Source organism: Solanum verrucosum, unplaced genomic scaffold, assembly GCF_900185275.1.
Source record: "Solanum verrucosum unplaced genomic scaffold, falcon-dt-bn FXZP01000103.1, whole genome shotgun sequence".
NCBI lineage: Eukaryota > Viridiplantae > Streptophyta > Magnoliopsida > Solanales > Solanaceae > Solanum > Solanum verrucosum.
This window is the reverse complement of record NW_026020048.1, coordinates 7,600,904-7,625,319: the sequence shown is the minus strand read 5'-3', so window position 1 is coordinate 7,625,319 and position 24,416 is coordinate 7,600,904. Positions and strand designations below refer to the sequence as shown.

Here is a 24,416-nt window from a genome sequence, read left to right as displayed (position 1 = left end):
CAACTTGTGTGCACAGTAATGGACAGTTCTCGTGACTCTTTATTAAGCTAAATGAGGCCAAGTGTTTCCTAAACTACAAGAGCAAAACATGATAAAATAAGCATATGACCGAATTCAACACATTCTGACTGTGGAGCAACTCCCATAAATGGAAAATATTCACATATCAACCTTTAAACAGTTAACACGGCAATGAACTTTTACGCTAATTCAAAGAAAAAGTTGAAACAGGTGACGCACCTTTTCTAGCTAGTAGTCCCTCTACTTCTTTTGTGGCATTCAGCAACTCCAGGGCGGTTTGTAAACGGGGTTTATGCTTGTAAGAGATGACATCATAGGCAGTCTGCACACAGAAGAAACAGGTTTACATCATATATGAGAAATTGGGTGAGGTGTATCTGTGCATCTAATTATTATGCTCAACCAATCAAGATTGTCCTACTAGAAGCTATTCAACATCACTTAATGCAATTGAGAATTTGAGATAGATAACAGTGGCATTCCTGGCACAAGCACGATCAGATGACCAATATTAACTGGTCCTTATTTCACCATTCAAACAAGTCTCCATCCCAAAAGAAAGATTATTTCATTTTACTTATACATTCACCCCCGATAAGATGCTACTTCACATTTACAGAAAGGTTCCAAAAGTAACATCAGCCTTCACTAATCCAGCAGAAACAACTGTCCTCCCGTCTTAGAGATGGTTGAAGCCCTTTATCAGGCAGGCCTAAAACATCTCCAGCTTACCATCAGCATCAACTGAGCTATCTACTTAATTTATAGAAAAATAATGAAATAAAAACTTCAGCTCACATGGTTCACACCTTCACATGTAAGATATTTTCAATCTAATTTCTACATATTAATTGTGTCTTGACCCTTTCAGAAGAATCAATTTAATGATGAAGACGATGAAGTAGGTTATCCAATTGAGTCATACCTTTAAATTTTGAGTAATGCTCAATGACGTCATCAACCAGCGAGTCAAAACTTGGTATGTAACCATGAAGGAAGGCCTTCTGAAAGCCCACCGGGGTAATCCATTGCAACAACTACATTACAAAAAAGATGCTAATTTCCCTGGAATGCCAACAGTTAATGATAGTTATTACAAATTCTTTTATAAGAAGATTACTTGTCTGAGACTTCAAATGCTTTTGCAAGCCACAGACCTTCAACAAAAAAAGTGCATGAATCCCATAACCATGACAAAAATAGACTACAACAACTTTTGGGGAAGATTTCAAGCCCTCGAGAATTAACCTTATAAGACTTTGCCAACAAATGTCGAAAAATTATACAATGTAAATCACATCAATATTATGGCTATAACATCCAAATTTCAATAACTTGTACGCTAAAATAAACTTTTCTCCCTTTGCCCTGGTGTAAGTAAGGGAAAAGCACTAATACTCAAAGCATCCTTGAGGGACCAAGTCATCTTTCTCAAGAATGTCTACATTACTGATAACATGCAGTAAATTTTGGAGCTTATAATCTTATGAACCCAACATTCCACCTTCCAATATGAGTATGCAATTGTCTCATAATCAAATAGAAGGTTGATAGTTAAGTAAGGAAACTAAATCCCTTCACTGCAAAGCCAAAACAAAATTCTCGCATTAACTCCATCCGCTTTTGTTTATATTTATTTATTATTGTTAGTTATTAAAATCATCGCTCATTTTGAAAAGGAAAAGTAGGAAGAAGCCATGAGAAGCCATGCTACATTACAAAGTACACAACAAGCTAAGAACATTGACAGTTAAGCAAGGAAAATTAGGCAATGAGGCATCAACACGTTTCCAACAACCTTAGAGAAAAGGAAACAAGAGCATAATAGACGTTTCCCAAATGGGATATCACGCCCATTTGGGAACATTCCTCCATTATAATAGACAACAAAGGTAAATATGCATACAAGTTTCAACTGTCACTGCTTCCAAAAGTTATAACAATCTTTACGAAGATGACATCACAAGCTTACGGTAGAACATACATTCGCAAAGATGACGTACACAAAACATTTTTAACTAGGTAAATGCTTACTTTACGAGAATTTACATACATAAATCTCCAACTTACTTTACGACAATATATGTACCAATGTCCTTTCACATTTTCAGAATCTGAATAATGATGTACTGATATTTTCAACTTACCTTATCCGAATATATCCAACATACTTTACGTGAATGTGCAAGTGACAAATGTCCATCTTACATCAAATTGTATAGCTATTAATTATGCTCGTCAATTATCATTCAGTTCAGAAAGAACATGGTACACATATTCTCGTAAAGTAAGTTGGAGATTTATGTACGTCATTGGTTCCTGAAAAGGTGAAAGGACATTTGGTATGTATATTCTCATTAGTTAGCAGCTTTTTTGTTAAAATTATTTTATGTAGGTCATCTCTTTGCGAATGTACCTTTTTTTGTTTTTGATAACCGTGATTTACGGGCTAGTTTTCGTGCACCTCGATTAATTCCACGGAATACTTGTCACCTTCCACGGAATACTTGTCACCTTCCACCAGTAACAAGTACCACGTAACTCTGTCCACCAAGGCTAGGTCAGATGAGAAGAATCACCCGGCGTTATTGAGACCTTAGGGTTCTCAACCAATTCCTTAACCACTAGGCGACACCCTTGGGAACAAAATGATGATGATTTCACCTTTTCAAGAACATACGTACCAAAATGTCCTTTTCGCCTTTTCAGGAACAAAATAGTTATTGACAAGCAAAATTAATAGCTATTCAAGATGACGTAAGATGGAAAAAGCCAATTTTGCTGACGGTCATTTCAATTTCTTAAATCCATACATAAGTTTATACCTGGATTTTGGGAAAATGTGTCATTAATGTATTGACCGCTAATTGACAGAAAAAGGAATGATCAATCTTGAAATGCCCTTAAACTGCTACCAGTGGTCCAAAGTGCATTCACACTTTATGTACGTCATCTTTGTGAATGTACCTTCTACCGTAAGCTTGTTTTGTCGTCTTCGTAAAGATTGTTCTAGTGTTTGGAAGCATTGACAGTTGAGACTTGTATACACATTTTACCTTTGTCGTTTACTTTAATAGAGGAATGTTCCCAAATGGGCGTGATATTCCATGTGGAAGTAACGTGTTTCTTTTTGATCTTCTATGTTTTTTTATTCTCCAACTACACGTTTGTTAAATCTGCCAATGGATTATTGAGGTGGTGTGTTCAATATGGCTGAAAACGTACATTTCCCTCCAATAATGTTTTCTTTATTTTTTACTCATCTTGAAGTCTAGAAAATATTTTCTCTACTCATGATTTTCCACCAGAAGAGCGGAAATGACTTCACTTACTTATTGGCGGAAGTTATTTTCCATTACAGATATCCTAAATCCAAATCCAGGGCACTTACTTCAACTAAGGATTTCCTTTAACATTCAAATTTATGTTGAAACCCTATTTCTATACCTTATCCTATACATCTTGTAAAATTACCAATGGAATTCTCAATGGAGTCCTCTTAGCCATAATTTCTAATCTAGAACACCTCTAACATGTAGCACGGAATTTCTAATCTAGAACACCTCTAACATGTAGCACTTTCCGTGGACGATTGATATATGACATGATAATCTCAAAAGAACATATAGCACATAGTTTAGCAAATTAAGAAAACATGTAATCTATAACCCAATTCAATAAATTGCAGTTTGCACCACAGACCAATACCCCAAAAATCAAGAAAACATGAACCCTAAATCCTATGTTAATATTAAGAATGATAAATCAAGATAAAAAAATTATACCTCTCTTGCACAGCGCCTGGCCTCCATGTTATCAAGATCAAGAAATTACAGTGCCCTCTCGCTTCTCTCTGAAATTGACCTTCTCTTCTGTTTCCCCAAAAAACCATCCACAACTGAAAATGGGCGAGGAATTCAAAATGCACATAGGATCTGATGAGTACTCAAATCAAATTTCAACCCAACCCAACCCAACGTAACATATAACACTTCACGAGAAGAGAAGTGTTTGGGATTGTAAAACTTTGACGAGAAAATTTAAGAGATGAGAATTCAGATGTGTTTGGTCGCTCGTCAGGTTGGCGGAGAAATATAAGATTGGGATTAGTTTAACCCCAAATTAATTTGATTTTCAGATCCTTCTAGAATTCTAATTTACTGAAAGAGTACTAAATAAAAAAAATTAATTTGAAATTCATAATAAAAAATTATTATAACTGCACCTTAATTCCAAGTGAGTTAGATTAATTATATCTAGCGGCACTTATAAGTAGGGAAAAAAAATCAAATGAATTAATGTTATCCTAAATAATGCTTATATATTAAAATTAATGGCTTTTTCCATTATTTAATTGGAGTACAACTTATATAAATGAAACTTTAAAAAAAATTTCTTCCAAACGAGGAGTTTATTCCTAGGGATTAGTTAACCCAAAAAAAAAATAAAAAAAAATAAAAATATATATATATATATTCCTAGGGATTAGGGAATCAGGTTTAGCCAAAACTTTGTTAAAATATATATTAACTACTCCTTTTCCATGGCCACCGACCATCCTCAATAATCATGGAGCAATATTTTTTTTTGTATAAATTATAGGAACCACATACTATAAGTACTAAATAACATCTTATCCCTTCTAGTTTTCTATTTACCAAAAATCTCTTAAAATGATATTTGCGGGATACATAGCGTTGTGCACGGGATACATTAGGTTTGATACATTCCACATAGCGGAATACATAGCGTTGTGCATGGAATACATTAGGTTTGATACATTTCACATAGCGGGATACATAACGTTGTGCATGGGATACATGCGGGATACATAGCGTTGTGCACGGGATACATAGCGTTTGATACATTCCATATAGCGGGATACATAGTGTTGTGCATGGGATACATGCGGGATACATAGGTAAAATAAGGGATTTTTGAAATTTTTGAAATAAGTAGGGATAAATGGATATTAAGGTAAGTAAAGGAGTGTAATTAAGTAATTTGTCATATTTTTTTACCGTGCTGTCGATTGAATCGGTTTGTCAGGCCGATTAAACTCTGATTCTGGCGATGAATTGTCCCAAACCTCGCCGAGTTTCCTTTCAGGTGATTTCTCTTTCTCTCAGGTCAATTTTTTTTTTTGTAGACGTTAACATTCTGTATTTAATTTGGGGCTTTTTTAATGGAGGAACAGTAATCAAGCTGAGGCCTTGGATTCAAAAGCCGGATCAGAGGTATTTTTGGATCTCATTATCAAAGAGGTACTACTTAATATATCTGAGATTGAATGATATGATATACCATACCTGGTAGAGAATATGAATTAGCCATTTCTATATAAAATAAAAAAAATGTAGAAGGAGAATTTTGGTTACATTTGGAATTTCTGCTATAAAGTTGCAATAATAAATAATTGTCAATGTGAAAATCAAAATTTTCATCTACTAAATGTTGTTGATTTCAAGCTAGATGTAATCTTACATGCGCGAGAACACTATTGTGTATATCAGAAATCTCAAATGATGAAGCTTAATAAGGTCACAAATCTAGTCTCTAGCAGCTCAAGGAAGTTAGTCTCAGGGTAGTTGATCAGTGGTGTTGCAAACTGCCTACCGTGGTTTATGCAAAGCAGTGATGATGCTTAAGTTAATCAATATAAGTACAGTACAAAGATTTTTTGAATGATCAATGCAGTTTAACCTATTTTAGTAGAGTTGTTACTGTGTTTATCACGTTATCAATTAACGACTGTCGTAAAGACTTATGTATAAAGGTAACCTTGTTGTGTAATTATCTTTTCCATATCATTACCTTAAATGTTTATAACTGTCTTCTTTATATCAAATTTCATCAATTTATTAAATGTGCTCTACCCGAAAACTTGAGTGTTTAGGTTACCTGTTTGCTTACCAACTGTCCGACTTACCTTGTCTATTCTTTCTACACCTGTCCTGCCAGTGTCCATACACTGTGCTTCAAATGTACGCTTCTATGTTTTAACTTATATCCAATGACGGTGTAATGAAGTAAATTTCTCTTTAAAATTAATCCTCTTGGTGAAATTAATAATTCATGCTCCTATGTGGTCTAACAGAGTGGTATAGCTTCATCATCATCCGATCCCCTCCTTTCTTTAATGGGCCACCACCTAGCTGAGCGGTGAATCCATTAATTCATGATGTGTGCTTTGCAAATTATGGCAAGCAATTAACCTGTTTATCATCATTACCAATTAGTGCATCTACTTCAGCTTCACCTAATTCGTCATCATCGAGTTGTAAAGGAAGGTCATGTGCAAGGGCAAGACTACTAGGCTAAAAGACTCAAGTGTCAGAATTGATTGCCAAAACTCTCACCTGGTTGCTACGGTTTGAATCATCCTTAATGAACTGTAAATAACAAAAACTTCGTCAGCTGAATAATCAATATGACTATAAAACATGTTCTATAAGGAAAAAAAAAATTACTAGAAAAAAAGGAACACAAATTTTGATTATTAATTAGCAATAGAGGGAACTTTTTTTAAAAAAAATTTGGATGTTTGTTATGCTCGGATGCCTATCTTAAGAAATTTTGATCAATTTTTCTTATTGCCTTCTGTAAATGCACTTGAATCGGTTTTCACAGTTTTTGACAATTTGAAAATATGTAACATTGTACAGACTGGATTGTTCTCCACCCATCTGAAGTGATATTTCCTTATTTATTTATATTTATCTTTGTAGAGATCTCTAAATCATAAGACATTATTGCCTTCACATCACTGAATGTCTTGGCTAACTTACATTTACTCAATAAACCTCTGTTGATTTAGGTTCCTTTTCTTCAAATCAACGAAGAACGGAAAGCTAGTTCCATTTTTCCAAATTAACAAGGGAAACATAAGTTAATTTAAGTGTTTTACCGTGCAAAAGAAATTAGGGTTCTTAATACTTTTCCAGGAGTGCCAAACTTTAAAAGACTTGATCATTCTTTCCGTAAACAAAATTGCTTCCATAAACTTCCCCTGAATTTAGTTTCCTGTTTCATTGTGAAAAAAAAAAAAAAAAAAACTCTAGTAATTAATGTTCCAACACAGTTACAATTACAACTTCATTATTTACAATACACATAATTCTACATTAAGACTGGCATTACCATATTATCACCTTGTACTATTTCATAGGAGAAAGAAAAACCAAAAAGACTGACGCCATGGCAATAGATGAGAGAACCATCAAAGTGAACTACGTACGACATCATATTCTCAAATAAAAACAAACCGTTAACTCTTAGCTTGTATCTAAAGACTAAAACAAAACCGACACCATACTTGGTAGAAACCTCAAAACCTAAAATAGGTAGCAAAACACCAAATTTTAAAAGCAAAGCTTTCACATTGCAAAGTACATCAAGGTGCTTAAAAAGTGGTCGGCATTTTTTTGGATACTTCTCTACCTTTTCTTCTCTAGGTGTTACAAGCTTAAATACTATGAGCTGTTTTCGGTTCTAGTATGGTTTTCTTAAAACTTTTTTTAAAAAAGAAAAATTGAATCTTTTTTCAATTCCTCTAACAATTAAACCATCCAATATATATATACACTCCGATACTGTAATTATAAGATAACTTTCACTGTCAATAACTATGATGTTCAAGTCAGCTTGTCCGCACCTAACCTCTCACTAGCACAAGTACTAACTCTATCTGCCAATGTTTGGACATATGAGAATAAACCACCTAATGTTTTTGCCTTCCGTTGGAAATTGATCCTTAGACGTTTTAACTCACTTTCATTAAGCACTAGGTCGAGTTCTGGTAATAACAGACAATTTATCTTATTTATCAGGTTACTAGCTAATCCCACATAACTCTGTTGTAGTTAGATCTTGAAATTTTATTCATTATAAGGTTACCAGATTTAATATTTGTTGAAAAACTCAGTATATTTAATTGATCTGTTTTAATTAATCTCCATTTTAAATTTGTATGAGAAAAAAATACAAACACACCTTCCTAAAGGAAATCTCAATAGTTCAGTTGGTTGATCACCTGATTTTCACCTTGTTGGTGAAGGTTCGATTTTTCATCTTGTAATCCCCTCTCTCATTTCTCCTTCACCTACACAATTTGTATATGTACTGAGTCATGCATGCACCCATATAAGCCAAAAACGATAACGTAGCTTCCCTCACTATATAATCACTTACTTCCCTTCTCCTTCGAAGCACAAAATAATCTTCTCTTTTTCTTCCTTTGCTTTCTTTGTCCGTTTTTTTCATCTTCTCTCTATGGGGTCTCTTCATAACGAGGGCGGTGTAGAGGAGGAGAAACTAGAGAACAAAAATACTGAGAAGGAAATCCCTCCTTTAGACGTGATCAAGGATTATGAAGACCAGGGGTTAATAATTCAACTCGAAGAATTAGCTGAAAATAGTTACGAAAATAATGTTAGTATTGATTTCAATGCTATGTTTTCGGACTTTTTCCCTGAAGATGAAGAGATGGCGTTGGCAATGAAATTTTATCATGGTATTGATGATAAGGATGTTTTTGATCCTCCAGTGGTGCTGCCTATAATTGAACCATCTTTTATGAAATATATGGAAATTGATTGTCCAGAAGAGTTCAAATTAGGTGATGGGGAACCATCATTGGGTACTGACAGAAAAAATTGGGATGATGAGTTGATGAAATGGATATGGCACCCCAATAGCTACGAAGAATTCCTCCGTTTTTATGAAGGATGAAAGTCAGTACTCTGTTTATGTGTATATTTATGCGTGTTTTTATTTTTGACTATCTACCTATTTGTTTGTTTTTTTAAATTACTGTGTGTGTTGTACTACTGTATTATATTAATTAATTAATACAGTACACTTGTGTACTGTACCTTTAATTTGTAAAATTTTAGGGTTTGGTTTTGTTATTTTTGTAGTAATTAATGAAATCCTATAAGATTTCTCTTCCAACAATCCTTGGCAACAAAAAGTTGGCATGGATAGAGAAGATCGATGAGATCAGGGAGTAGTAATTTAAAAGCGGTGATTAATTATCTTTTCTGTATCAATAGTACATTTTTAAAAATATGTTTTTACTTAAAACTAATGTTTAATTAACTTTAGTCCATTAATAGAGTAAAAAAAATACCTATATAGTTACTTAAAAGTGGTGTTTAGTTGTTAGAAGAATTATCAAACGATCAAGTCATTCGAAAGATATTTATAGATATACAACCTTCATTAAATTGTGAAATTCGAAAATTTGAAAACAAGAAGATGAAGTGAGGTGCGTTACTTATATTTGACTCCTATATTTTATAATACAAGGAGTAGGGAAGGTTGAAAGAGAAGAAATTACACTATATTTTTGTTTATGTTAGAAGTGATCAAAGCTATAAGCAAGATTCCGATCAAGTAGAATATTCAAAATTTAAGTAATAAGTAAGATGTAATGATTTAATTTAGAAGCAAGCTAAATAATTATACACTATAGTAAATACAGTTTTTAGCGATAATAAATATACATATTAACAAAGAATGTTGCTAAATCCTTTACCAACATTACCATTAGACTTAATGTCACTATAGATTTTAACGGCATTTACATAAAGAGTGCTAAAATGTAATTGTCTCTAAAAGAACATATTTAGCGACAATAAGTTATTACCATTAATTAATTACTTCTAAAGATCTTTTTTAGTGTAATGCTAGTTGCAAATATAGATATAGATATAAAGATTCTTTACTTTCTTAAACTGTATGACAAATTAAAATAGGACAAACAAATAAAAACGAAGAAAGTAATTAATTAACAAGAAGTCTTATTACGACCAGCATACATGTACTACAATTTTGGTGGATCGTTTCTCTTTTAGGAGAAATGTGTTATTACCTATAGAGAGGGAAACCTAGCAATATTTTGGGCCATGATATTTCACGTTAACTTAGTAGAAGGCAACAAAAGGAAACAACAAAACTTTTTTTAAGTCTATCTATTTTTTAGCAGGTCCACACATGTCAACACCAAGAACCCATTGCCATTATGGACCTTATATGGCTAGCAAAGGATTATCATTATCATGGAGGGTTAAAAATAGAGAAAATTTCATAAATGACCATAGTGTGAGACTTAATTATTAAGCTTAGCTAGCGATAGTTTGAATAATACAAGACAAATTTCAGAAACACTCGCTATGTTTAAAAAAAGTGCCGTGTATAAGTTTGACTGGTTAGGTAATTATATTATTCATTTTAAAAAATGGAATAGTTGGTTATGAAACTCTATTAGATTGAAAATTGAAATGTTTATGATTTCATCGTTTTAATTTGAGATTTTGTTCTTCAATCGAAAAAAGGTTTGGACATGATCCTTTTATCTCCACATCCTCAATTGTGGTCAGAAAAAAATTCGAGATACTTCCATATATAGTGAAAAACTTGTCTTATAATAATGTCTTAGTATGTTACGTCGATCGATCGTGATATATAGGACATATATGACAATCAATAAAGGAAAAGAAATTCATAGCATAACAAAATTTTGCAGATATTGTTCATAGCATATTACTTGTCATTTTTATAGATTACTAATCATAAGTATCATGATTTCTCTTTAACTATGCATTATTTTATGCTATTAGTGAAAAGATAATGTACAGACGCTAACAGTTTTACTCTAAGTTGCCGCTAACATTAGGTTTTACCCAAATCAATCCACTATATGCCTCAATGCAAAACTAGTTAGGATGGGCTTATTAATGAATCTTCTCTCCATTTCGTGTTATATAGTAGCCACAAGACTTGCGGACAAATAAAGTAGACGGAGCAGAGGATTTCTATTTCATAAGTAACTTGAATGGGGGAAATTAATATTGCTGGAATGAAAATGATGATATACACCAGAAATCATATCTGAAAATGCAAATTAGTAAAGAAACAAATGATTATTACTATTATTAGTTCTCATGATAAATTCAAGTGGAATCCAAGAACATACACTGAATAGAAAGAAGAAGCAAAATAAAGGTAAACGGAAAATGCCAACAGTTTCTCACTGTTGACATTTATACATTAAAAAATGGAGAATTTAGTAGCCTTCGGGCTTGTAAGCAATGAAACTGATACACTGCACTTGACGAACGTTGTCGAATCCAATGATACGGATCCATGCCTGTGGGTAAGCCTTCTTTGCCTCCTGCACCTCAGCCAACACCTGGGTTGCATCAGTACACCCGAACATGGGCAACTTCCACATGGTCCAGTATCTGCCATCGTAGTATCCTGGTGACTTGTGGTTCTCACGGTACACAAATCCGTGCTGCACATATATATCCCACAATACAACATATTAACACTTAGTACTACTAACTAGTAAATTTTAAAAACAGAGGAGATCAATGTTAACCTCAGTCTCGAATTCCAAGCAAGGAACCCATCCATTTTTCAATAGGTACTCAACTTCCTTGAGCAATTGCTCGTCGGATAAATCAGGAAGGTATGAGAGAGTCTCGTACTTCTTCATGTTAATTGGTGGCCACACCTATACATAAATAGTTAAATCAAACAAATTAGCGAGTATAACATTTTGGTCAATGAATTTTGTTGTTTAATTTGAGTATGTACAAACCTGCATGCATCTGACTCTTCCACCATTGCTAGCAATGGAGGTAATGTCAAGGTTTTGCTTCCTTGAAACAGGGAAAGAGGCGGCGGACTTGAGGCCAGTGAAGGGTGCAACCATGCTGGCTTGTGCACCATTGCCGCGGGTGGCAACAGCTGCTGAGGACATTACTGAAGAAGCCATTTCAGAAATAATTGGTTACTAAGAGGTTATTAGGAACCCCTGTATATATAGTGATAAGGCTTCATATCTAACGGACAAAAAGAGCTAGCAAACCTCATCTTAGAGGAACGGTAACCATTGGATTATGTGGTTCTTGGCATTACAATATCAATGGCCACTGAATTTTAACCCCTCACTCGTCCTTATCTCAAACTTCCCATACTGACAAATAAGATATGCTTTTCTTTTTTAAAAAAATACTTACAATTTTTTGTTGCTTTTGCTTTTCTTTCTGACAAGATTTTCATTTTTAAAAATAATATCATAAGTCTGTTTAGTATGACTGAAAATATTTACTGAAAAACAAGTTCCTAAAAAAATGGAAATAACTTCCTTTCCATATTGATTGTCCAACACATCCCACCCTGATACCCATAGTGTTGACTAAGAATATATATAAATGTTTTTGGATAATATTTTTGATTAATTACATGAAAAAACATTTTCCTTTATAATAAAACACACCCTAACACGAAAATAAAGTTTGCAACCCCTGTATTTTGTTTCTGTCTCGTTTGTTTCTGCGGCAAATTTTGCAGCATATATTTGAACTGTCAAATTCTATAAAAGGAAACTGGTAAGTAGTATTTTTGGGGAAAATTGTTTATGAATGATATTTCACCTTAACTTAGAAGAATCAAAAAAATTGGCAAGTCATATGTCTCTTTTTTGAGCAAGGTACACACATGAGGCCATTGCCATTTTATGGCCAGCAGAGGAATAACGGGAGGGGGGGGGGGGGGGAATAGTACGGTAGAAACTTCTATTTGGTTGAAATAATCCAATGCCAGTTATGGCTTTTCTCAGATAATTATTATCAATACATTTAATAGCTATCTTGCTTTAGGTCCATCGAGAACAATATCTCTACCTTCACAAGATAGGGATTAAATTGTGTATACATCATTTTCTCCAGACCCCACTTATGTATAGTTATATACCTTATTGGTTACTTATTCTATGAAATACATAGTACAAAAGTTTGATGAGCCCATTTCTGATAGTTCTTAGTTCATAGAGTGTTATTAACCTGGAAAGTATAATTACATATGAAGGATATATTTAATGTATTAATGTCATTTCACTGATTATTGCAGGTTACTTCCAACTTCCCATTTTACCTATGCTATGAAGCTCATGGGCAACTTAACTCTAATTGAATTTCTTTTTTTTAACTGAATTTCATTCCAACGATGTGATTTTAGAGCTTGCATATATATCACCGGGAACTTAGGTTTCTGGACCAGTGCAAATCTCAATTCCAAGTATACCCTCAGTGCAAACTTTGCTTTCTGGACCATTGGAAGTCATAATTCCTATCTGTCCAGGGTAGAGAGATCGATTTACTCACCTAAGAATTTGTTATTAGGCAACTCAAGTCATCAATCAATCAAATAAGTCTTCTATATATATCCATTTCACACTACTTGGATGTTGTATATAAACTATACCCAAAAGAAAAAAGACAAGTACAACATTTTCCAACAGAAGGAGACGTTTGTTAAGCATATATCCATTTCATAATCTGAAGGGAAAATTTGTTCAAGTTTAGCTAGAGGAATCCAGCGGAGGAGGGATTGGTGTACGCGTTTATTGAGCTTATGCAAGGCAATTGCATTGAGAATGGAAGATATTACTTGGATAAATTATAACTGATATACATACATTACAAGTTTCAGAAGCAGATTGGTATTAAAACAAATGCCATTAATTCGAAAGATGAAGGGAAACAACAACGTAAAATTAATACAGTTTCTCCAGGGAAAAACTTAAGGAGGATTCAAACAAGCTTCCCCTAAATACATAGGGTCAGTTATACATTACATTAATTAAAACTTGGCATTTTAGTAGCCTTCGGGCTTGTAAGCAATGAAACTGATGCACTGCACTTGACGAACGTTGTCGAATCCAATGATACGGATCCATGCCTGTGGGTAAGCCTTCTTTGCTTCCTGCACCTCAGCCAAGACCTGGGTTGCATCAGTGCACCCAAACATGGGCAACTTCCACATGGTCCAGTATCTACCATCGTAGTATCCTGGTGACTTGTGGTTCTCACGGTACACAAATCCGTGCTGCACATATATATCCCATAACATTATTAACACTTAGTACTAGCTAGTAAATTTAAAAAACAGAGGAGATCGATGCTGACCTCAGTCTCGAATTCCAAGCAAGGAACCCATCCATTTTTCAATAGGTACTCAACTTCCTTGAGCAATTGCTCGTCGGACAAATCAGGAAGGTACGATAGAGTCTCGTACTTCTTCATGTTAATTGGTGGCCACACCTATACATTAATAATAACAAATTAACTTCACTAATATGGTGTATAACATTTTCATCAACGAATTTTGTGGTTAAAATAATGTGTGTGTATGTAATATAATTTCACACTGGAAAGATAATTACATGTACCTGTCCATAAAATGGAACTAGCTAGTGACTTAGAAAGTTTAAATCATCAAATACTAAAAGTTAATTCGATTAGTATATATATATATATATATACATACTGGTAACTACTATACAAACCTGCATGCATCTGACTCTTCCACCATTGCTAGCAATGGAGGTAATGTCAAGGTTTTGCTTCCTTGAAACAGGGAAAGAGGCGGCGGACTTGAGTCCAGTGAAGGGGGCAACCATGCTGGCTTGTGCACCATTGGCGCGAGTGGCAACAGCAGCTGAAGAAACTATAGAGGAAGCCATTGTTGACAATAATTGCTCTCTAGTATCCCCTTGTATATATAATGATGATAAGGTTTCACATAAAGGATACAACCAAGCAATAACCTCATCTAAGAGCAACCATAACCATTGGATTATGTGGCTCTTGACATTTCAAAATTAATAGCCTCTGAAATTACACACTCCTTATCTTAAAGTTCCCAAACTAATGAATGGGACATTTTTATTAAAAATACAGTTAAAAAGAATTACCCACTGGAACTTTGATTTTTGTGTTAAAAAAGAACACATTAACTGAATTTGATGAAAAAATTCATAGAGGTATGTGTCCTAATAATTTCTTCACTTGAAAAGATTTTACTATATTGTTTGGGAATTTTGGTACTTGATAGTTTGTTCAAATCTCACAATAAAAATGGTTTGAGATATTTCAGTGAATTGTCTAAAGATGATGCCAAATGTAGTCATTATGCTACATAATTTATATATATACATTTAGCATACAAGACAAACAAAGAGCTAATAATGGATGATTACCTGATGACTTAAGCCACCTTACTGCTACAAATTTCTGTTATATACTCATTAATCCCTTTTTTCTAATTTTTTAATTTATATGGTTTACTTTGCTTTTTAGTTTGTTTAAAAATAAAATGACATATTTTCTTATTTAACAAAATATTTAGTGATAATATCAATGTTTTGCTAATATTGGATTTCATTTATTTGATAAAAAGTTCATAAAAGTGTACTCTTATATTAAAATTTTATTTTTTTTATGAGTATTTTTGGAACAATGCAAAATCTTCCTCAATTTCTTACATAAGAAATAGGGATCCTTACAAGTTACAAAAATAGCCGGACAAGTTTATTATTCACTTTTTCTAATCAATATATGAATAGATATACACCGTTTATATATGCGATTGCTATTCTTAGTTTAATTAATGAGTGAACGGCTACTTATTACATTAATTTTTTCTTAATACTCTATTACCAATCAAACTACATCATACAAATTGACCATTCTTTATTGATACAAAACTTGTACATATTCTTTATATACCCTGCATACATCAATAATAATAACACATTATTTCCCCATCTTGTATTCCCTTTAAGCAATTATAAGAAGTTATTAACATTCAATTTTGTCCCTCCATTATCATTAATAATTTATTTTGAATCATTATTATAATTTTTACTATTTGTAGTATATGGTAGCGCTATTTTTTTATTTTTACTCTACAGTTGCATTGATTATCCATATTGCTCCATTTGGTTATCATTTTAAATATAATTAACACCATTATCATCATTGTTTTAATTTCATTATTAGAATTATTACTTCAACTCATATTCTGAAGTCCAAAGAAATTATTTCCCACAAAGGAAAATGCCTTGAAAATTGGCTGCCCAGAAAATATGTTGAGCCCATATTTTGTAACCCATTTATGGCCCATCTTCTCTACCCGCAATTGCCATTTTGACCCATTTTTCAACCCGCAATTGCCAAACACTATTTTCCAATTCCTCTTCCCTTCCTACAGCGCTAATTGGCCAAAGTGTTGTTGTGCATTATTTCTCTCTTCCACTCACTAATTTGCAGATATCTACAACAGGTTACATCTTAATTTATTTATTTTTCTATAATTAGGGGTGCTTTCAGATTTTAATTTATTTTTTTCTGTGAACTCAATTGTGTATGCTATAGTTAATTACCCAGTAGTTCCTACATTGTTCTTGTTTTTTTTTTTTTTTCGGAAATGTCAAATTTATTTGTGTTAAGTTGCCAATACCTGTTGATTACATTTTGTTAGGAGAAGTTCCAGGGAAGAATAAATTGCTTTTTATAGTGTTGCTATATTCTAATTTATCTATTTTCTTTGCTTTATACTGTTTTGTTTTGAAATTAACGGCTACCTCTTTTAAAGCTTGAATGCTGATTAAACTGAATGGAACAAGTATGTAGGTTCTCCCATTCTCCCACATGGAGCTCTTTCATTAAGCGCCAAAGTGGAAAAAGAGAAGTCGTTTTTTTTTTTTTTTTGGTTTCGTTCTATCTTTATTCTTATTGTGCATTGCAGTAGAAAGTGTTCTAAGTTCGATTGAAATTGCTTTTGTAAGATTCATTATAGTGTACTTGTACTATCACGTTATGAGTCCAATTTTGTTTCTTGTTTCACTACATCCATCCACTTTTAATTGTCATAGTTTTCTTTTTTAAAGTCAAATTATAAAAACTTTGACTAACATTTTAGGATGTATTTTTTCATCATATTGATATGCAAAAAATTGCAATTTATAATACTTTTCGTATAGTTTTTGAATATCTAAATTTTTTGTTTAAAATATCAAATTAATATAATCTAATTTAACTTTAAAAATTAGTCAAATTGACTTTCTAAAATCGCAACATGACAAATAAAAGTGGACAGAGGGAGTATCCATAAAAGGGTCTTGAGAATCAGTTCAGTTTTTTCTAATCATGTAGTATCTCGCATACCAATAGACGCACACCACTTCTGTTCTCTTGCTGTTGTGTTTGATAGCATTCTTAAGAAAATCAAGACTTTCTGTATGGATGTTAGTTACCTTCTTAAGAAACATGTTTTTAATTTGGATCATCTCTATCACTTCAGTTTGATCTAATTGCTTTTCTTGTAGTAGTATATGACATTTTGATGAAATGTGATTGCTCTAAAGTCTTGTTTCTCTTTCTGTACCAGTCAAGTCACCGAGGTGAAAGATGACTGCTAATATCCACAAATTTCGAAATCTTTCAACTGCTGTGAATCATAGTTTCAAGTCAAGATGGCTCTTGCATCACTATCGCCTCCTGCACCATGGTCCAGACACTATGGAGGAACTATTGGATAGACATGTGGTCAAAAAGGAGAAGAGCCTTGATGATGATGAGAACGACCTCCTAAATAGACAACGACTCACTAGCAGTAGACGCGAGGCTCTAAGTCTCTACCGAGATGTCATCCGCGTCACCCGGTTCTTCATGTGGGCCAACTCTCAAGGCATTCCCTGGCGGGATGTTCTTAGAGAAAATGTCCGAAAGGAGTTCGAGGAGGCACGATTTGAGAGAGATCCAGAAGTCATCACCAGGTTGCTTATTGGAGGTCGGGATGCTCTGCAAGCTTCTTTGGATAAACTTGCTGAGAAACAAAAGCAAGAAATCGAAAAGCAACGCGGCAATTCAAATGCTCCTTGATATTCTGGTTAGTCGAATTTTTTTCCATTAACTAACACCCATCAAATAACATGTTTTTTTAGAACATTATCAATACGATATATTACCACATACAGGATGACGTTAACTTCAGTTTCTTTTAGCATTGAGTATTTTTAATAATTATTATTCAGAGAAGTTTGTTCTTGGAACTGAATTATTAGATAAGATTGTTATTGGAACTGATTGGGTGATTGAATAATTTGAAGTAGAGTTCAAGTTTAGATGCTGATTGATCGACTTTTGTATACATACTTAAAATCTGTAATACAGACTGACTTTTGGCTAATGGGACTCAAATGAATAAAGTATGGATTTAGCAGGAAAGTTACAATTAGCCGAACTTCACTGCGTTGGATATAAATGCACAACGGGAAACACTAATAAATTTGTGTACCTTTCAAAAGATCGATGGATGACCATATAAATCAATCAGGAAAAAGTAGAAAGCTAACAATTTGACATGCTGTGTGTCTTCTTTGCACTACAATATCATGGATTTGTCTGAATGATAGTAATTTGCAGCTGTTCATGATGATTATGATTTATCATCTTATCATGCGTTATATCATAAGTTTGGAAGTTATTGTTAAACATGTTTATTTGATGAATGTACGTCTTTTTTGCAATCAAACTTAATAGAATCTATTATGCATTACTAGTACTTTTCATTGCATAGTTAGCAGAGTTAAATTGTAAATGTAGGTTGTCAAGCGAAAAAAGAAGCTTTATTTTTGGAGTAAATAACTTTCATCGTGTAGAATTAGAAGTAGATCAATGAGATGGATTATTAGAATCATGTTCATGAGCTCGCAAAGTTTGGTTATTGCTCACAAATGAAAATTTAGCACCCTCCTTGGTAAGGGTGGGGTGGGGGGCCGTGGTAAATGTTTTTGTTTGAAGCTTATCTATGTCATTTCCTCAATCAAAGTACTAGTAGGCTGGATTACATCGCAATCCTGATGTGATATTTAAGTCACTCTCTTATCCACCCTTCTTTTCTCCATTGTTGAATGATATTCAGCTATGCTGATTGTGCATTTGTTATGAATGTATAGTGATAGTTTAAGAACCTTAGCAAGTGAAGCTCTTCTGCCAACTCAAAATCTCCAATCATAACTTGCTTCCCACCACTCTGAATGAACACATTGTTGCACTGGATGTCTCGATGGATGATCTTAGGGCTCTTTCAATGAAGAAAGTTCAAACCTTCAAGAATCTGCCTGCCCCAATTCTTGATACTCGCCAAATCAATAACAACGCCATTATCGTACTTGGAAATACTTTTTCAAGCTGCCTGAGGGGAATGATACTGTGATCCTGTTGAGAGTTTTGGACTTGAGATCAAACTAATAAGAGAAGCACTTCATAATCTTTTCATGGTTTAACGACTTCAACAGAGTAGCTTCAGCGAACAATTTGTCAGTTTTTTCTTAATGCTTCATCATATTCTCTGCAAAAAACATTTGGTTCCCACTCAATGTCAATTTCCTTTTGTGGGATTTCACTGAATATGTTGTTGTAGTCGTACCCAATGTACACTTCTTTGGAACCAATGCATGCTATTTTTTTTAATTTTATTAATATCACTAGCTAGATGTCTACTCGTCTTTTATTAATAATTTAAATAAATATCCTCAACAGGGAAAAGTACAAGAAAGTTAGGATGAACACTCTCAAACTGGGATAGTAATTTTATCCAAAATCTCATCGACTTATGGATATGCTTTTTTAAAAATATGCTAAAAATATCCTGTTATTCTTTCTAACTATAGACATACAATTTTTTCATTTGTAAGAATAATACTATCAGAACTTTAGAGATGAAAATCAATTTGCGACCCCTGCACTGTTTTTTTTCTCGTGTTCATTCTATACTTGTTTATGATACTTAGAAATTACCGATCACTTTTGAAAATAGTCGAATAACTAAAATAATATCCATATATAATTACAATAGCAACAAATTAAAATTGGTCTATTTCTAAGCAGGGCATACAATGAGGCCATCGTCATGGTGTATGGCCCAAGTGAAGTACTCTAAAGCCAAATCCAGGTTTGTGGTGCTAGCTATATATATATATATATATATATATAACTGATATACATCACAAATTAAGCAATTTTCACAAACAGATTAGTAAAGAAACAAATGTCATTATTAGTTCTTGTAAACTTGATTGACATTCGAATTGATCATACACTGAATAGAAAGAAGAAGGAAAACAAGGGAAAATGAATACAATTTCTCCCGGGAAAAACCAAAGGAGAATTCAAACAAACTGTCCCTATAGAAATAGGGCAATTAGTTATCTTTAGAACTTAGTATCCTTCGGGCTTGTAAGCAATGAAACTGATACACTGCACTTGACGAACGTTGTCGAATCCAATGATACGGATCCATGCCTGTGGGTAAGCCTTCTTTGCCTCCTGCACCTCAGCCAACACCTGGGTTGCATCAGTACACCCGAACATGGGCAACTTCCACATGGTCCAGTATCTGCCATCGTAGTATCCTGGTGACTTGTGGTTCTCACGGTACACAAATCCGTGCTGCACATATATATCCCACAATACAACATATTAACACTTAGTACTACTAACTAGTAAATTTTAAAAACAGAGGAGATCAATGTTAACCTCAGTCTCGAATTCCAAGCAAGGAACCCATCCATTTTTCAATAGGTACTCAACTTCCTTGAGCAATTGCTCGTCGGATAAATCAGGAAGGTATGAGAGAGTCTCGTACTTCTTCATGTTAATTGGTGGCCACACCTATACATAAATAGTTAAATCAAACAAATTAGCGAGTATAACATTTTGGTCAATGAATTTTGTTGTTTAATTTGAGTATGTACAAACCTGCATGCATCTGACTCTTCCACCATTGCTAGCAATGGAGGTAATGTCAAGGTTTTGCTTCCTTGAAACAGGGAAAGAGGCGGCGGACTTGAGGCCAGTGAAGGGTGCAACCATGCTGGCTTGTGCACCATTGCCGCGGGTGGCAACAGCTGCTGAGGACATCACTGAAGAAGCCATTTCTGAGTGCTTATCTTTGCTTCCCTTGAACTCAAGAGGGTGATTGCTTTGTAGTCTCCCCCTCTATATATAATGATAAGGTTTCACTTAACTTTCCCATCTAACGGTCACAAATTAACCAACCCTCATTTAGTCCATTTGTAACCATTGGATCATGTCCTTCTTGACATTTAAATAATCAATAACCACGATACACAGTAAAGCTAGAATTTTGAGTTTATGATTTTAGAATACACAATTTAATGGGTCCTGAATAATTACTTAGTGGAATTTTTGTCTAAGTTGGTATAGTTAAATTTTATCGAATCCATAAGTAGAATTATAACTCCGTCCTAATGACATTAATTTGGGAGATTTTTAATTGGGGTGGGGGGTGGAGTGGGTGAGCTAATAATTAGATATGTTAATTAAGCCACAAGAAGGGGTGCCACGTGTCAGAATGAGCATAGTCTTATCTCATCCCAAAAGGGGTAAGGAAGGAGTGAAAATGGTTGGTTAATTTCATTTTGGGTCAGTGTTTTATTTGTTTTGTTGTCATTCTGAATTTATATTGGCTGCTACTTGTAGCCGTTTTGCTTGCATTTGGAGACCATTCCTTTGGGCAGACAATTCATATTTTTTTGTTTCTATGTAAATCATTTTCTTTTTTTGTCCATTCACTTCCATATATATCTAGTACTATCTTTTTACACACACACACACACATATATATATATATTTATTGTGATTTCAACTTCAAAATCAAATCTTCCTTGGTTGCAACTTGGAAATGTTCTTATCATCATTGTCCTTTGTATGTGTGGAATATAACATCTCCATATTTTCTATATATATGAAAAGGTTTTCTTACTATTCCAATAATAAAAAGAAAAAATCAGGCAATTTGATCAGCTAGTGAATTCCTTATATTTTAGACCAAATAAATTAGAACAAGTAATGTCCTGTATTTCCCGTACAATGGATTCTTTTTCTAGAATTTTTCTCTTAGCAACTTCTAGAAGCATGATTAATGTTGTCTAATTAGACCACGAATTACAAATGTATGAAAAAGTTCTATTGCTATTTCATGTGGCAATCCACATCGATGTAATAAAAATAAAGAACCTACAATAATAATACAACCATCTGAATAATCGACTCATTTACTAAGTAGAGTCTCACAAAATCAAAGAATTACATTTTTTGTGGTAAACAGAAATCACGGTTAACGCATACTAGCAACAAACGACTATATATATATATATATATATATATATTTATTTATTGCTTTTAGTACATTGAAAAATACTGAATAAAAATATTAAAATTTTCTACAAGCTATATAGCTAAAATCTGTCTGGCACAAAAAGTCCATTCACTAGCACGCTTTTATGTTTTGTACCTGACCTTTATTTGCCAGAAAGTTTATGTATTTATATGACAAAAAATTAGCTTCTCAAATTAATGTACTTATATTTGTCACAACAAGTGACCTTATAAATATCTTGTTGAACGGACAAATATGTAATTTCATGCTAGGGGCATTGACTAGATATTTAAAGTACTTCATTTTCTACCATGAAGCTTGTGACCTACCTGAACTTAATTAATTGTAACAAATAGGTGCATTAATTTACATCCGTCACCATTGTTGACTTCTCAAATGTAAGGCATCAAAAAGGGTGAAATAGGATCTTTTAAGATTCAATTTTAAATCATCTGCTAGAGTTTGTATCGGACCAAACAATTCCACTACATCAATAATAATGTGGAAAATATTACGATTAGACTTCTATATAACAATATTTTTATATACTACTCTTAGTACTTAACACTTCTCCGTTTAAATGATATGTCCTCCTTCAAAATGATAAAAGAACAAAAAAAAAAATTAATTTCAGAATATGTATACTCCAAAAAAAGATGTAGTGAATGAAGATTAAAGTAGTGGGATTAGAAAGATTACCAAAATGTTCTGTTATGAAAATATGCACTAGATGATCGTTTAACTATATATTCCTATTATTGTTTTGTTTAGTCCAGATACTATATTATTTTTTAAAAATTATAGTTATGAATAATAATTATATATTCTTATTTCAAATTATAAAATAATAATAATAATTTAATTAATTAATAAAAACTCTAACTAATTGCACACGTTGAAAGAACATCATAGAATGCAGACCAAAACACAGATAATTACAATCATAATTTCATAAATTATAGTTTTTGGTAATTTTCGTTTACTTGTTTGGTAGGTTTTGTTTTTGGTAATTTTCGTTTACTTTTTCGGTAGGATTTGTTTTTCCTAATTGTAATAGGTTTTGTCGACTGTTATAAATAGGTAGGTATATTGATACGTAGAGAAGATGGGGAAAATAATTTCAAGGATTGATACCATATCTGAGAAGCATAGGGAATTGAGATAGATGAAGAAGAACAACTTCAGCCATCTCTTTTCAATTCCTATCCTCCTCAGATCTGATTTCATTCATTGAATTTTAATGCTCTACAACAAAACAACAACAACAAACAGGTATGATCTTCTTTATATTCTTGTTTCATGCTATATCGACATACGTACATATTTGTTAAATCCGATTGTGTCGTCTATAATCTCGTTTATAATTATCGTGGATGTTAACAACTATCTTGAAGATTCGAAGCTTTCGCTTTTTGTTAAATTTGGCGGCATCAACTTAGCTTGATCGATTAGGTTTTCCTGTATATATGATTTGCTTCGGGGAAAAGAAAGGGCTCACAGCATTATTTTTATATAATATAATCGACATTTGATCAAATCTTGACAAGTTCTTGATTAAAACAATTCTTTTCTAGATTTACCTTAGTGCAATCCCGCAGACACACATATGCTGATATCAGTACATACAAAAGATATGCAATAATGAGAAAAATCAGATACTGATCTAAGCATTCATCCAAACGTACATGTGTGTGCCATCATTCAAGCACTAGGAAAAGTCATAAAATTTATCTAATCTACGAATTTAGATGTGAGCAACTGTGCCGAACTTCTCCTTTTGATCCAGTAAGAACACCAATATTGGACATTTAGCCATGGCATGAGCAAACTCTGTCCTAAATATGATCCCATCATCAATAGCGTAATTTGTCACTGCTGCAGTAGTCTTTTCATTAGCCATCAACTGTTGATCAGCTAACAGCAGCCCTCTTCCTCTTCCGCCTCAACTCTTCAAGAAAGTCGGGAGGAATTGTTGGATCAGGTAAACCTGTCCCCGTGAAATTACTGAGCCTGGGCCGAATAAATTGACAACCAATCCTCCCAATATTATGTGCTCCTTCAAATGATAAAAGAACAAAAAATAAAAGAATTTCAGAACATGTATATTCTAAAAAAGATGCAGTGAATGAAGACTAAAGTAGTGGGATTAAAAAGATTTACCAAGAAGGGCCACTGTTTCCCTCTCATCAGATCCTCTGAGCGAAAATAGTCTAAGAGTTTCACTGATATTCCCATTTGGTCGTGGAATTTCAAAACTATACATCAAATTATATCATAAAATTCTTTAGGAAAGAAACAAGAGAGATTAATTCAATACCAATATAAAACTTATTCTACTTCCAATTGGGACAAGA

At 33.4% G+C, this 24,416-nt stretch overlaps 2 protein-coding genes and 1 long non-coding RNA gene across 7 annotated transcripts; 1 reads left to right on the top strand and 2 right to left on the bottom strand.

Annotated features, from left to right (window-relative positions):
• Nucleotides 1-292: 292 nt before the first annotated feature.
• On the bottom strand, nt 293-3,864 carry LOC125822369 (uncharacterized). The gene is made up of 3 exons (XR_007442645.1): nt 3,807-3,864; nt 947-1,086; nt 293-343 (listed from the first exon to the last, which is right to left on the bottom strand). It is a non-coding gene; the product is annotated as an uncharacterized LOC125822369 (long non-coding RNA).
• Nucleotides 3,865-10,927: 7,063 nt separating this feature from the next.
• LOC125822611 (ribulose bisphosphate carboxylase small subunit, chloroplastic 3) lies at nt 10,928-20,851 on the bottom strand. Of its 5 annotated transcripts, none has more exons than XM_049502029.1 (4): nt 20,640-20,841; nt 14,001-14,135; nt 13,804-13,920; nt 10,928-11,203 (listed from the first exon to the last, which is right to left on the bottom strand). In XM_049502029.1, exons 1-4 carry the CDS (start codon nt 20,814-20,816, stop codon nt 11,090-11,092), a joined length of 543 nt encoding a protein of 180 aa, XP_049357986.1. In that variant the 5' UTR covers nt 20,817-20,841; the 3' UTR covers nt 10,928-11,089. The 5 variants fall into 5 exon arrangements, with proteins under 5 accessions (XP_049357986.1, XP_049357985.1, XP_049357987.1 ...); XM_049502028.1 differs by lacking the exon at nt 20,640-20,841 and adding an exon at nt 14,381-14,591; XM_049502031.1 differs by lacking the exons at nt 10,928-11,203; nt 14,001-14,135 and adding exons at nt 20,226-20,330; nt 20,418-20,552 and having other exon boundaries at nt 13,532-13,815; nt 20,640-20,851.
• Nucleotides 17,265-17,964, top strand: LOC125822612 (uncharacterized). The gene has a single exon (XM_049502032.1). The coding sequence runs from the start codon at nt 17,286-17,288 to the stop codon at nt 17,757-17,759; it is 474 nt and encodes a 157-aa protein (XP_049357989.1). The 5' UTR covers nt 17,265-17,285; the 3' UTR covers nt 17,760-17,964.
• Nucleotides 20,852-24,416: the final 3,565 nt, after the last annotated feature.